The sequence below is a fragment of the Pleurodeles waltl genome, chromosome 8, assembly GCF_031143425.1.
Source record: "Pleurodeles waltl isolate 20211129_DDA chromosome 8, aPleWal1.hap1.20221129, whole genome shotgun sequence".
Taxonomy (NCBI): Eukaryota; Metazoa; Chordata; class Amphibia; order Caudata; family Salamandridae; genus Pleurodeles; species Pleurodeles waltl.
In genome coordinates, this window is record NC_090447.1 from 372050870 (window position 1) to 372064026 (window position 13157).

Genomic DNA, 13157 nt, shown 5'->3' on the forward strand with positions numbered 1-13157 from the left:
GTTGCCAACATGGATGTGTGCCATCGCTGTGCTACTCTGATATTGCCCTTCAAATGTGAAATGGACAGGATATATATTTCATTTACACTGTGTGTGAAGTTGGGTGTACATTCATATCCATAAAATGTGATGTGGCTTTTTCAGTATCCTAATCAGTATATCTGCAATGCTCCATGAGGCTAAACTTTGATTATGATTCCTAGGGATCATGTGATGCATAAATAATTACCCAGACCATGATTTAGTGATGAAGTGAGGTGTTTACTGACATATGGTAAGACAGTGGTGATGGTGACTAGAGTTAAAAGAAGTTTTTTACAATGTGTTGTCTCCTACACAATCCTGCTGCAGTGTTTGGATGGTCCCCCTCATGTTGATGGACAACATCCTCCTCTTCCTCCTCTTCAGGCATTTGTGGATCTGGTTCATAAAGGGGAATGTTCTTCCTTACACAAATGTTGTGCAGGATGGCACAGGTCAAAATGATCTTGCAGACCATTTCAGGTGAGTATAAGAGGTTGCCTCCGGTGATATCGAGGCACCTGAATCTTGACTTCAGGTTGCCAAAGGTCCTCTCTACTATGGTGCGTGTCCTCCGATGTGCCTAATTATAGGCACACTCTGCTGCAGTGCTTGGGTTTGTAAATGGGGTAATGAACACAGTTGCATCTATATGGCCTGGACATCCCATACAATTTAACAATTGCAATAGAATTTGTTCAACATCAGTGTTGCCCTTTGATTTGGCTAGGTGACAATGTACAACACATCTCCATAAGTTAACAGCACTGATGTGTTGACAATTGACAATGTACAAATATCCCATGTGTGACAGGTTTTATGCAAACCTATTTATCTGCCCTCACGAAGTTGGCTCATGTTCAAACGTGTACCTACACTACTGAACCTGGTCCATGTAAGCTGGCCAACTTGGTTGTGGGGGTGAAAATTTAAGTGTCAGAAGGTCCATATGCCTGTACATCTGTTGTGCATATGTGTAATTGTCTCAATCCGCATGTGTAGCAATGTGCAGTTTTCAATACTTTCACATCAATATGTGTTCTTAGCACAGTCCACTTGCTTATTAGTAGTGGGCAATGTCAGACCAGGAGTGATGTGAGATGTTAGCACAGCCTCAATGATTCCATGTCCCATTCATTGGAGTCATCATCATCATGCTATGTGTGTCATGGTGTTAGACCATCAGCAAACACATTGCATACCCCTTACACAGTACATATTGTTTGGAAGGGTGTGTGATTGAGTGTTATTGTCGTGATATTGTAAGATTCATCTTCCAAGTTGTACTGACAGTTAAAGCCATGTCATTGTCACTGTGTGGTTTTAAATGGTTCCCTTGTGTCTCTGGAGTGGCATCTGTTGTTATTTGCATCTGACATTTGTCCATAGGTGTGTATCCTATTGGGTCAGGATATGAAATATGACTAGCAGTAGCACAACCTCAGTGTCTTCCTGGCCACGTGTCAATGTAGTAGTGTATGTGTTGTGTGTCCTACAGGGTTGCCGTGCAGTGTGTATTTAAGTAGGTTTATTTACTTACCAACAAGTAGGCCATTTCCATATCGTCCATCCTGGAAGTGTTGCTTGATGGTGCAGTGGTGGAAGATGAATGAATCATGTACACTCCCAGGATACTTTGCCACGATGTTGGTAATCAAACCTCGGTGATCCACAATGGCCTGCACATTGATGGAGTGTGTGTGCTTCCTGTTGTGACATAGATGCTCGGTTGCAGCAGGTGGTACAGTCCTGACATGGGTGCAGTCAATGGCACCAAGCACGTGTGGGAAGCCATTGATTTGGTAGAAGCCCTGTTTGGTCTCCTGCTGCTTCTGCTGTGTGTTGGGGAAGCTGATGTGGCGGGGTGTGAGGGAGATGATGGCATCCAATACCTTGGGAAGGAAGGCAGAGAATGAGGGCTGTGAGATCCTAACAACCAGGGCACCAGTGGTTTGAAACAAGCCACTTGCCAACATGTGGAGGACAGCTAGCAGCTTAGTCTCTGGTGGAATGATGTGGGGTGTCTACAAGCTGGGTGCCAACTGTGGCTCAATGTGGCGCAGCAGCTGCTGAATGGCTTGGCAGTTTAGTCTGTACCTCTGGATGATGTAATGTTCCCTAAGGCCCAGAAGGGTCTTCCTGGTCTGGAATATCCTCTCCTGCCTTCAGCGTTTGGGGTCCCTGTTGGTATGGTGGAAGCTGCTGCTGTTGTTCCTGTGCTCTGCGTCTTCGTGCATGCTGGATGAATAGCACCTCCATGTCTTCCTTTTTGAGCTCTGATGTTGCTTCTGTGTGTTTTCCTTAAGTAGTGGTGTGTTCGCCCCATTTTAATGCCTGCCCTGACACAGGTGTTATTTTTTTACGCAAATCGGGATGTGTGTCATTTTCCGACTCCGCCTCCCAGCCGTGCAGCATTTTTTCGCGGTCCGATAAATATGGCGCACGGGTGTTTAAGTCGTTTTTTTGGGACAGGAATGCCTACCTTGCATGTCATTAACGCAAGGCGGTTTCATGCATCCAGAAAATGACGCACACAGTGGAATTTTGGCGTTCGCGGGCATCAAAATATAAATATGGTGTAAGGTTTGCGCTGAATTTGCATCAAAATTTTTGACACAAATTTGGAGCAGACAGAGGATAAATATGCCCCTCTTTCCGAAGAAGAGGTTTTCTGCTTTGAGCTGTCTGAATTGTGTCACAACCATGCAGATCATCTTGTGGCACTTTGAGTTCAGAAGGAGGTCAATAAAGTTTACTTCAAGGAAAAGATTCTTGGCTGCTTTCCACACGGTCAAATGTAGAATGATAGAAAGCATGCTGCACCTATTGTAGACCAAGGCATGAAGCATATGCTAAAACATGCTTTTAATGATTATGAAGGAGATGCAGCCATACTGGCAAAAGTTGTTAATATTATTCGGGAAGACGTTTTGGAATCTAATGGATTTCACTTCGATGCCACCTTCCAAGCAAAATGTCAAAGTAACTCAGTACAATTGACTTTGAAAATGCTTGCTTCAATGCTGTTAAATGGATTTGGCATCCACAGCGAAGACTCACAACAATCCCAGAAAACTCTTGCTATCTTCCAAACAATCATTTTGAACTGCAAGAAGACAACAAAATTGGTAGTACAATCTCACATTCTTTGTCATTTGATCCACAACTTCCTTTGTACATAGGACAGAATGTGCACACCCTGACATGGTCAAGACTAAATTGCACCATTTGGGAATTAGCATCAGTTACCACTGCTTTCTTCAGGTGGAGAATCAGCTATCAGCTGTGTTTCCCAGAAAGCGCAGAGAAAAGGAGTTGTGTGCCCATATAAGCATCGAACAGGGTTTTTCATAATGGTGCAATAGAGAATCTGATCACAAGCCTTCAAGCACCACTGCCAAGGGTTCTTTCCATGACATAAAAATGATCATGTTTTGGACTCTATCAAACTGAAACCCAGGACAGACCAGAGAAGCTAGCACTCTTCCTGCACAGGCTGAGAGAAACAACTTATCTTTGCCTGAAAGCTTTACCACTGTACCAGCAGTAGCTCTAAAAGAATCTACAGTTGAGGTGCTGCAAAAACTCAACACGAAAAAGGTAGTTGTGGGAAATATGGTGGAAACAATGAAGTACAAGAAACTGAGGACTGAATCATCTCTCCCACTGATTGAAAAGGAGAAGCTAGAAAAGGAAAATAGTCTGGCATGGTCAGCCTACCATATTTCGCATCAGACAAAGCCTCCTTTGAATGAAGAGCCTACTCTTTCACAGCTGCTGCCTCTCTTCTATGAGAAGACCACTTCAGTGGCCATGATCAAGCATGGCATTGATGGTGTTCATCAGTCAACAGAGTTCCTCAGTCCCATGTACATCCCAGTAGTTGCAATTGATGCTTCTCTGTTTGCATTGGCAAAGTACATACATTGGAAATGTCCCAAGATGCACAGAGAAGACAAGTTTGTGGTGATGTTCAGTGGTCTCCACATAGAGTTAGCTGTACGGAAAAGCATTGGCGAGTACCTGGAAAGCTCTGGAGGTACAAGCGCTCTGACAAATGCAAGACTTGTCTCATCAGGAACAGCAGATTCTTTTCACAGTTGCTCACATATCAACAGGATGAGACATGCACACCAGGTATGTGCTGTTGTTCTGAAAAACGTTAGAGAGATGCATTTCTTACATCACAGTCCCCAGACACTGAGGTATCAGAAGAAACATGGAGACAGGAAATAGTCAGAAAGGGCCCAATATTCCAGTACTGGTGTTAGAAATTGAGGTCTTTAGTTGGCAACTGTATGCACCCTGTCCAAGTAGGGACCACAATCCTAGTCAAGGTAAGTCACAACACAATCCAAATTATCCTGTGCTCACCTTCTGGTAGTTTGGCACAGAGCAGGCAGGCTTAACTTAGAAGATAATATGTAAAGTATTTGTGCAATACTACATACAGGAACAATGAAAACACAACAAAAAGTACTCCACACCAGTTTAGAAGATTAGATAATATGTATCTGAATCAAATAAGATCAAAACAACAAAAATCGAGATTTCACTTTTTTAAAAGTTTAAAAGAGTCTCAATCCTTAAGAATCAGTGGTTATATCCTTGTGACACACATTAGCTGGGATGCATCAAGTCAACAATAATGACACACAGGGGCTGCAGAGGAGAAGATGCATTGAAAAATAAGGTGCTGCAATGGATTTTCCAGCGTGGCACAGGCTGAGCATTGTTTCTTTCCACGCTGCAAGGTGATGCGTTGATTTCCATGAGCGCAGCCTTAGTTCCTCAGTGTAATGCAGGGACATTTTGATGCCCAGGGATGATGTGTTAAAAATCCTTGAAGGGCTGGTAGAAGGAGCAGGTGCTGTGTTGATCCGGTAGGCAATGCAGCGATTTTTCCACCGCGAGGCAGGAGCTGCATCGATTTCTGTAGGGGTTGTGATTTTCTGATGCATGGGGATTTTCTTCTCCGGGGTGAAGTCTTTGTGGCACTGAGACTTCAGAATAGAAGGCAAGTTCAATCCAAGCCCTTGGAGAGCACTTGTGGGGAGGCAGAGTCCTTCCAGCAGAGTCAGAGGCCAGCAGGCAGCAGGGCAACAAGCAGGACAGCAGTCCTTCTCAGCAAAGCAGTCCAGATGAGTCATTTGGGCTGCCAGGCAGCCTCTCTGAGAGAGTCCAGTTGTTGATCCAGAAGTGTCTGATTTGGTCAGAAAACCAGTACATATACTCAAAAATGTCTTTGAAGTGGGGGAAACCTCAATGAGTGGTTCTGAAGTGCACAAGTTCCCCTTTCAGCCTAGTCCTGTTTGCCAAGATCCCTGTGGGGGGGTTATCATTTCTTTATGGGAGGGTCAGCCACTAACCTGTGAAGTGTAAGAGAGAGCCCATGTACCCTTCCTCTCCATGGAGACCCATTCAGTATGCAGATGATTGCAGATGTGACTGAGTGTCCTGTGTTTATGGCTGACTGGGTGGAATGCTCAAGGGCAGCTGTCAACCACCCCAGACCTGACGTGGGTTGGAGACAGGCTGTAAGGCACAGATGTCAGTAAGTGAGGAGAAATGCCCACTTTCTAAAAGTGGCATTTATAAAATTTTAATATTAAATCCAACTTCACCAGTAAGCAGGATTTTCTATTACCCTTATCTCCACACTAAACATGACAGGGCTACTCCTTCCAGATCATAATCTACCACTGAAAAGTATACGAGGGCAGTTCTAATGCTGGTCTATAAGAGGAGCAGGCCTCACAGTACTGGAAATGAATTTGTGAGTTTTCCCCTACCCAGGACATGTAAAGCACATGAGTACATGCCCTGCCTTTTGCTTACATGGCACCCTGCTTTATGGGTTACCTAGGGCCTACCTTGGGGGTGATGTATATGTAGAAAAAGGGGAGTATAAGGCTTGGCAAGTAGTTTTAAATGCCAAGTCGAAGTGGCAGTGAAACCGCACACACAAGCCTTGCAATGGCAGGCCTGAGACATGGTTAATGGGCTGCTTATGTGGGTGGCACAACCACTGCTGCAAGGCCACTAGTAGCATTTAATTTACTGGGAACCTCTAGTGCATTTCACTGCAACTTATTAGTAAATTAAAAATGCCAATTGGGTAGGAACTAATGTTACCATTTCTAGGGGAGAAAGCACATGCACTTTAGCATTGGTCAGCAGCGGTAAAGTGTACAGAGTTCAAAACCAGCAAAAACAGGGTCAGAAAGATGGAGGGAGGCAGGCAAAAAGTTGGGGGATGACCACCCTAAGGCTGTCAGGTCTAACAACTGGGATACTATCTTCAGACTGGAACTCTTTGGTCTTCTCCTTGTCAGAGCTCATCAAGAAGCTGACTTTGTTTTGTATGTAGAGTCACTGAAAGCCCTGGTCCCATGGTTCTTTGCCTTGGACCATCAGAATTATGCCCACTGGATCCCTATCCATATATGCAACATGAGGAACTGCCACTGTCCATTTTGGACGAAATTGTGAAACATAACCACTGGGTTGTTCATAAAACAACAAATATGTTCTCAGTTATGCCTATTGATAAAGCTCATGAACAGAACAATGAGCTCAGAATTTTAGGAAAGTTTATCAAACACAGAACGCACCTGCAGATTTCAAAATGCTGTTTTTACCTTTGATTTTTTTAAAGTTCATTTAATACAATGGACATTTGCAATTAGATGAGTTCTACAGGGAGTGCAGAATTATTAGGCAAGTTGTATTTTTGAGGAGTAATTTTATTATTGAACAACAACCATGTTCTCAATGAACCCAAAAAACTCATTAATATCAAAGCTGAATATTTTTGGAAGTAGTTTTTAGTTTGTTTTTAGTTTTAGCTATGTTAGGGGGATATCTGTGTGTGCAGGTGACTATTACTGTGCATAATTATTAGGCAACTTAACAAAAAAAATATATATACCCATTTCAATTATTTATTATTACCAGTGAAACCAATATAACATCTCAACATTCACAAATATACATTTCTGACATTCAAAAACAAAACAAAAACAAATCAGTGACCAATATAGCCACCTTTCTTTGCAAGGACACTCAAAAGCCTGCCATCCATGGATTCTGTCAGTGTTTTGATCTGTTCACCATCAACATTGCGTGCAGCAGCAACCACAGCCTCCCAGACACTGTTCAGAGAGGTGTACTGTTTTCCCTCCTTGTAAATCTCACATTTGATGATGGACCACAGGTTCTCAATGGGGTTCAGATCAGGTGAACAAGGAGGCCATGTCATTAGATTTCCTTCTTTTATACCCTTTCTTGCCAGCCACGCTGTGGAGTACTTGGACGCGTGTGATGGAGCATTGTCCTGCATGAAAATCATGTTTTTCTTGAAGGATGCAGACTTCTTCCTGTACCACTGCTTGAAGAAGGTGTCTTCCAGGAACTGGCAGTAGGACTGGGAGTTGAGCTTGACTCCATCCTCAACCCAAAAAGGCCCCACAAGCTCATCTTTGATGATACCAGCCCAAACCAGTACTCCACCTCCACCTTGCTGGCGTCTGAGTCGGACTGGAGCTCTCTGCCCTTTACCAATCCAGCCACGGGCCCATCCATCTGGCCCATCAAGACTCACTCTCATTTCATCAGTCCATAAAACCTTAGAAAAATCAGTCTTGAGATATTTATTGGCCCAGTCTTGACGTTTCAGCTTGTGTGTCTTGTTCAGTGGTGGTCGTCTTTCAGCCTTTCTTACCTTGGCCATGTCTCTGAGTATTGCACACCTTGTGCTATTGGGCACTCCAGTGATGTTGCAGCTCTGAAATATGGCCAAACTGGTGGCAAGTGGCATCGTGGCAGCTGCACGCTTGACTTTTCTCAGTTCATGGGCAGTTATTTTGCGCCTTGGTTTTTCCACACGCTTCTTGCGACCCTGTTGACTATTTTGAATGAAACGCTTGATTGTTCGATGATCACGCTTCAGAAGCTTTGCAATTTTAAGAGTGCTGCATCCCTCTGCAAGATATCTCACTATTTTTGACTTTTCTGAGCCTGTCAAGTCCTTCTTTTGACCCATTTTGCCAAAGGAAAGGAAGTTGCCTAATAATTATGCACACCTGATATAGGGTGTTGATGTCATTAGACCACACCCCTTCTCATTACAGAGATGCACATCACCTAATATGCTTAATTGGTAGTAGGCTTTCGAGCCTATACAGCTTGGAGTAAGACGACATGCATAAAGAGGATGATGTGGTCAAAATACTCATTTGCCTAATAATTCTGCACTCCCTGTATATAAAAAAGGTCTTTCTTTACTCTGCCTTCGTGTCTTCTTCTGAAGTATTAATGCTTAGCCTGTTCCTCGATGCCTGTTACACAGCCTGATTTTTTAAAAATGTCATGAGACAGGATCCATGAGCACTGATCGCATGGATCCTACTAAAAACTATTAGCATGCAACCAAACAAAATTCCACACACAATTTGGTGCTTTCTTCCAACCTGTCCCCTTGATCTTGCTAAGGGATCTCACTACTACCCACTATGCAGGCCTCAGCTCTTATCCTCATGGGCATGGCCAGTAATGAAGAATGAAAATACACTTTTCCATTTCAACTGGTAAGAAGAAGAACCCGGATTGGACAAGAATATAGGTATTCAAAACAGGCAGCAAATGAGGTCTCTAAAAAGAAGAAACATCAAATGTTGTCTTCTAAGTAAAATGAAAGGTTACTTGTTTAATTTATTCGTCTGCCTTTAAAACTGACGGACAAATCAGTCCCCTATGACTATCAATACTGAATTCTGCTACAATTTGAGCTTTTAAGAAGAATTTTCTTCACTAATTAAAGGGTGCACTGCTTATACATAACACTTAAGGGGTTTGCCTTTTAAAGTTGTACATGCATGCATTCCTGTCAAATGCAGGTCTGTCTGAATCCTACTGTAATACCAGAAACAATGGATTTGCATTTCAATTCCGAGTGCTTGGAAACCAACACATAATAAACTGCTACATATGCGCTCTTTACTCACTCTCTCTGAAAACACCAGCACTTAACATTAAAAAAAACACAAGCTCAAAACTCATTGGCATTCATTTTATTTAGATATATTTTAACAGCTGTTCCATATAGTGCTAAGATTATCTAGTTATGTACATTTTAGAGCGTTCTATTTTGCTAAAGCAAACACATATTCTTAAAATCTGCATTGTCATTGACAGATTTTTATAGCACCTTCCTTTGGAATCAAAACGCTCAAGACAGCATTTGTCTGTGGGTGCTTTTTCACAAAGCAGGGAAGGCACAGACTAAATTTCCAATATTATTTGAACTATATAAGCTTCTGCAACCATGGGGTCGCCCTGACTTGCCCCCTGCAACCACAGGCACTATCTTTCCTACCACTGTCCTGAAAGATGTCAAAATCTGCCTAGAACACAGCGGCATTACTTGTTTTCTAACCATTTGTATTACACTAATAGTACATAACAGTATATTATTCACCATTGCTGTAATAAAAATAAAGCACCAGCAGATGGGATGGGACATGCACTGGTAACTGAGATAAGCTGTATAAAATGCCTTTAAATATAAGTAATGTGAGAATGGGTGAGGTTGTATCTGTTAGACAGATATGTGTATACATAGAGTGTGGGTCTGTATGTGTGAGTAAAAGTGATTGAATGTCAATTAATGGGAGCGACAGAGTGAGAGAAGGGTGACTGTAAGAGAATGGTGAGTAATAATTAGTGTGAGTAAGTGACAATGGGTGCACATAACTAAGTGAGAAGATGTGAGTCTGAGTCAGTGAGAATAAGTGAGAATCATTAACTGAGTGTGAGTATGAGTGAGAGTTGAGTGACTGAAGGATTGTGTAAGAATGAGTGAGTGCAGGTGAGTGCAGGCATGAGTGAGTCAAAGTAAGAGTGAGTGCATGAGAATGAGTGTGACTGAGTAAATGTGTTATGGTTGTGCGTCTGCAGTTGGCCCCCACAAACTGAAGATAAAGATTGTATTACAGAAGCATGAATGGAAAAACGCTGGCACTAGCATACTGGAGGCAATATTTAGAATGACAGGCACCTGTGACAACATAACAGTATTGACATATTAGAACATTGGAAGTTGGTAGCTCCATTGAAAACAATGGAGTGCTGCGGGCTTTTACTGGCCGGTAAAAGCCTGCAGCGCCAACATTCCAATGGGCTTTGTTCACAGCAGCAGCTGTGAACAAAGCCTCACGGAGCCCGAGGGGATTCTAATCCCCTCGGGCTCCGTGAGCAATTTGGTTTTTTTAAGAGAACATTCTGCCCTGAGTGGCAGAATGTTCAGTGGCAGAATGTTCTAATAGCCTTAGAACCAATTAAAGGCCCTTTCCCTTGTTAAATGCCCTCACCTTCGGCTCGGGCATTTAACTCGGGAGCGGGCCATTAATAGCCGGTAGAGCCGCTACGGCGGGTTCTAAGGCTATATTAGAGGCAATATGTGGCATAAAGGGCACCCATCGTAAGATACTGGCACTGCCACACTGGAGGTAAATTGTAATTTAGGAGCATCCTAGGAAAAATGCTGCTGTTGGCAACTAGAGGAAATTCCTGCTACAAGGGAGTTCAGCAATGGGATATGTGGAGGGGGCAACCGTGAAAAATGCTGGCCTACACAACAGGTATTTTTTTTCATACGATTAATTCATGGCATATACATGGCACTATTGGCATAATTCTGACACTGACATATTGCATGTCATTTTTGGACGAAGGGGGCACCCTTAGCATGTGGGGGGGGGCACTCATTACAAAATGTTAAACCTTTAACAATGAAGGTACATTTTGACGTTCAGGGGTAGCCATAGAACATTTTGAAAATTAAGGAGTTTATTCATTCGGAGGGCCAGGTTTCATTGTCTTAGTACACCACAATATTTAATATTTAATGAGTGCCCATTCAGAGCCTATGGCTTTTTTAGCAAATGTATGTAAGCATTTAGCTTTAAGATGCACTAGTTGATCCCGTTTTCTTCACTTTGCTTACTCACCACAACTCTAGGAAAGTATTCTTTCACGCTTTTAACATTTGAGCACATTACAATTGGGGTTGCCAATAGAATGTTTCTGCTAGCCAGTTTAATACGAAGTTAAAATCGTAAAAGGTGCCCTATTTCACAAGCTCACCTTAAGAGCCAGATCGTCAAAAATTATAGAGATGCAAAATGCAGGAACAAAGTCTGTATCATAATAAGCAGATTAAGGGCCTGACTTAGAGTTTGGTTGACAGGCTACTCTATTGCAAACATTAGGGATAACCTGGCAACCATATAACGACTGCTATGTGATATAATGCACTTAAGTGTGGTTTTTCGCACTGTCCATGAACACACTTAAACTTTGGGAAATATTAAACGTTGAAATGTGGTTCTTTTTATGCTTCCGTGGATCAAACACACAAAAAAATAGCAGATGAAATAGGGAATCAAATTTGTTCTTATAGAATTGAAATCAACCACCATTTCAAATATAAATGCTGACCTTAGTAGTACCACAAAAACAATGCAAATTTGAACAAATTCATGAAAAGAACACAATTGGTGAAAAAAAAATTAGTCCGGACAAAATCAGGTCAATTCATCAAAGCAAAACAGCTTTTTCTGCAAACGAACTGATCCGTGAAAAAAGATGTACAAATACAAAACAAGTAGAACACTGCGTTATTTACATCGCTAAGAATTAGCAGGGATTTTTTTCAAAACTGCTCATCCGTAATTTTTATCGCATTATCGTGAATTATCTTCTTATTACAATAGCCTGATTTTATTGCAAACCATTTAAAGCAATGAGGAAAATTATATGGCCTCAGATTTACTTTTTTTCAGGCAAAGTGAATGTACATTCCTATATTTTATTTGTCTTTTCCCTCTTCGCACATATTCATTCGGCCCAAGGTTTAGTACTGGTGGCAACCTACGCATTTATTTCCACAGCCTGTGTTGTTACTTACCTTCTCCTTCGGCTGCCGGAGCAAATCTTGGTGCCCTCACTTTCACTGTTTGGCCATTTTCGGAACTTCCGTCTGCCTGATCAGAGGATACTTCACTTCCCTGTTGAGGTGCAGGCACAAACGTAAATGAAAACAACCGTAGTGAACAAGTAAAAAGACAAACAAAGTAATATATCCTACTCATCTCCACAGCCCAAACACCAGAACTTATTGCCTGCTCACCTGGCTTGATTTTAGAGGTAAGGGGTCGGTCGACCCCTGATTCACCTCCCCCTCCCTCAGGGGGAGGAAGGGGGCGTGTGAGATGGCAGTTGGTGTTGAATAAGATTTAAGCTCCTGTCGGAAACGTGCAAGTTCTGCTTTCATTATTATGACGTGATAGAGAGAAAGTGCAGCCAGGCTGGAAGAAATTGTTGTTAGTACAATAAGAAATGCTGCCGAGAACAGTTTGTTTTCATATGACGCAGCAGGTACCCCCTTGGTGGTGAGCATAGGGTATCCCGCAGGTTTCATCTCAGCGGTCCGCAGATGTCCTTTAAAAGAAGAGAAGGGTTTTCATTGCTTGAGTCTTGTGTCTGCCATACATGATGCCAGCCAGTTTCACTACTGTACGTTACGTTACAGTAGGGGCGTGCAATATGGTTGCCAAAATAAACAGGTCATTTCCTGTCATATGGTCTTTGATGGTTTGTTAGAAACTCGGTTCACAGAATTTCACCGCTATCACCCAGTCTCTTCCGCCGCGATTTTTATCGCATGTGGCTAGGTCTTCTTTCCCCCATGCCGCTTTTATTTGCATGTCTGTACTTGTTTCTCTCTAAAGTAACAGTTTTCTGTTGGCATTCTACCAGATGGGTTCTTCTTCCCTTTCCTTTGAAAAGGAAACAGTCGCCTCGTGTATCAAGTGTTTCACTCATGCCATCTGTGATTTTAACACACCGGTGTTCCCCCTGCCTTTTCTAGATGTGCATTGCACAAAATAAAGTCTCAGCACTGACAAAAATACATCTCTCTTGGCTTAGCTTCAAGATTTTCAAAGTTTTTCAGTCTACTACTTTTAACCATAAACTGGTATATCTGTTAAAATATATAAAAAAACATAACAGCTTTAAGTGAAGAAATCGCTACAGAAAAAAAAATCCTCTTTTCTTTTTTTCAGATAACATTC

General features: G+C 42.3%; 1 protein-coding gene across 2 annotated transcripts in view; it reads right to left on the bottom strand.

Moving 5' to 3' along the window:
* The window catches only part of TNFSF13B (TNF superfamily member 13b), a 302617-nt gene extending 290004 nt beyond the window's left edge, over nt 1-12613 (bottom strand). The window contains exons 1-2 of one of the 2 annotated variants that reach the window (XM_069204248.1): nt 12212-12609; nt 11990-12089 (exon numbers count right to left, since the gene is read on the bottom strand). In XM_069204248.1, coding sequence (XP_069060349.1) covers nt 11990-12089; nt 12212-12502 — 391 coding nt within the window. In that variant the 5' untranslated portion in view covers nt 12503-12609. Of the gene's footprint in view, nt 1-11989; nt 12090-12211 lie in introns of both variants that reach the window. The other variant, XM_069204247.1, reaches the window with a different exon arrangement.
* Nucleotides 12614-13157: the final 544 nt, after the last annotated feature.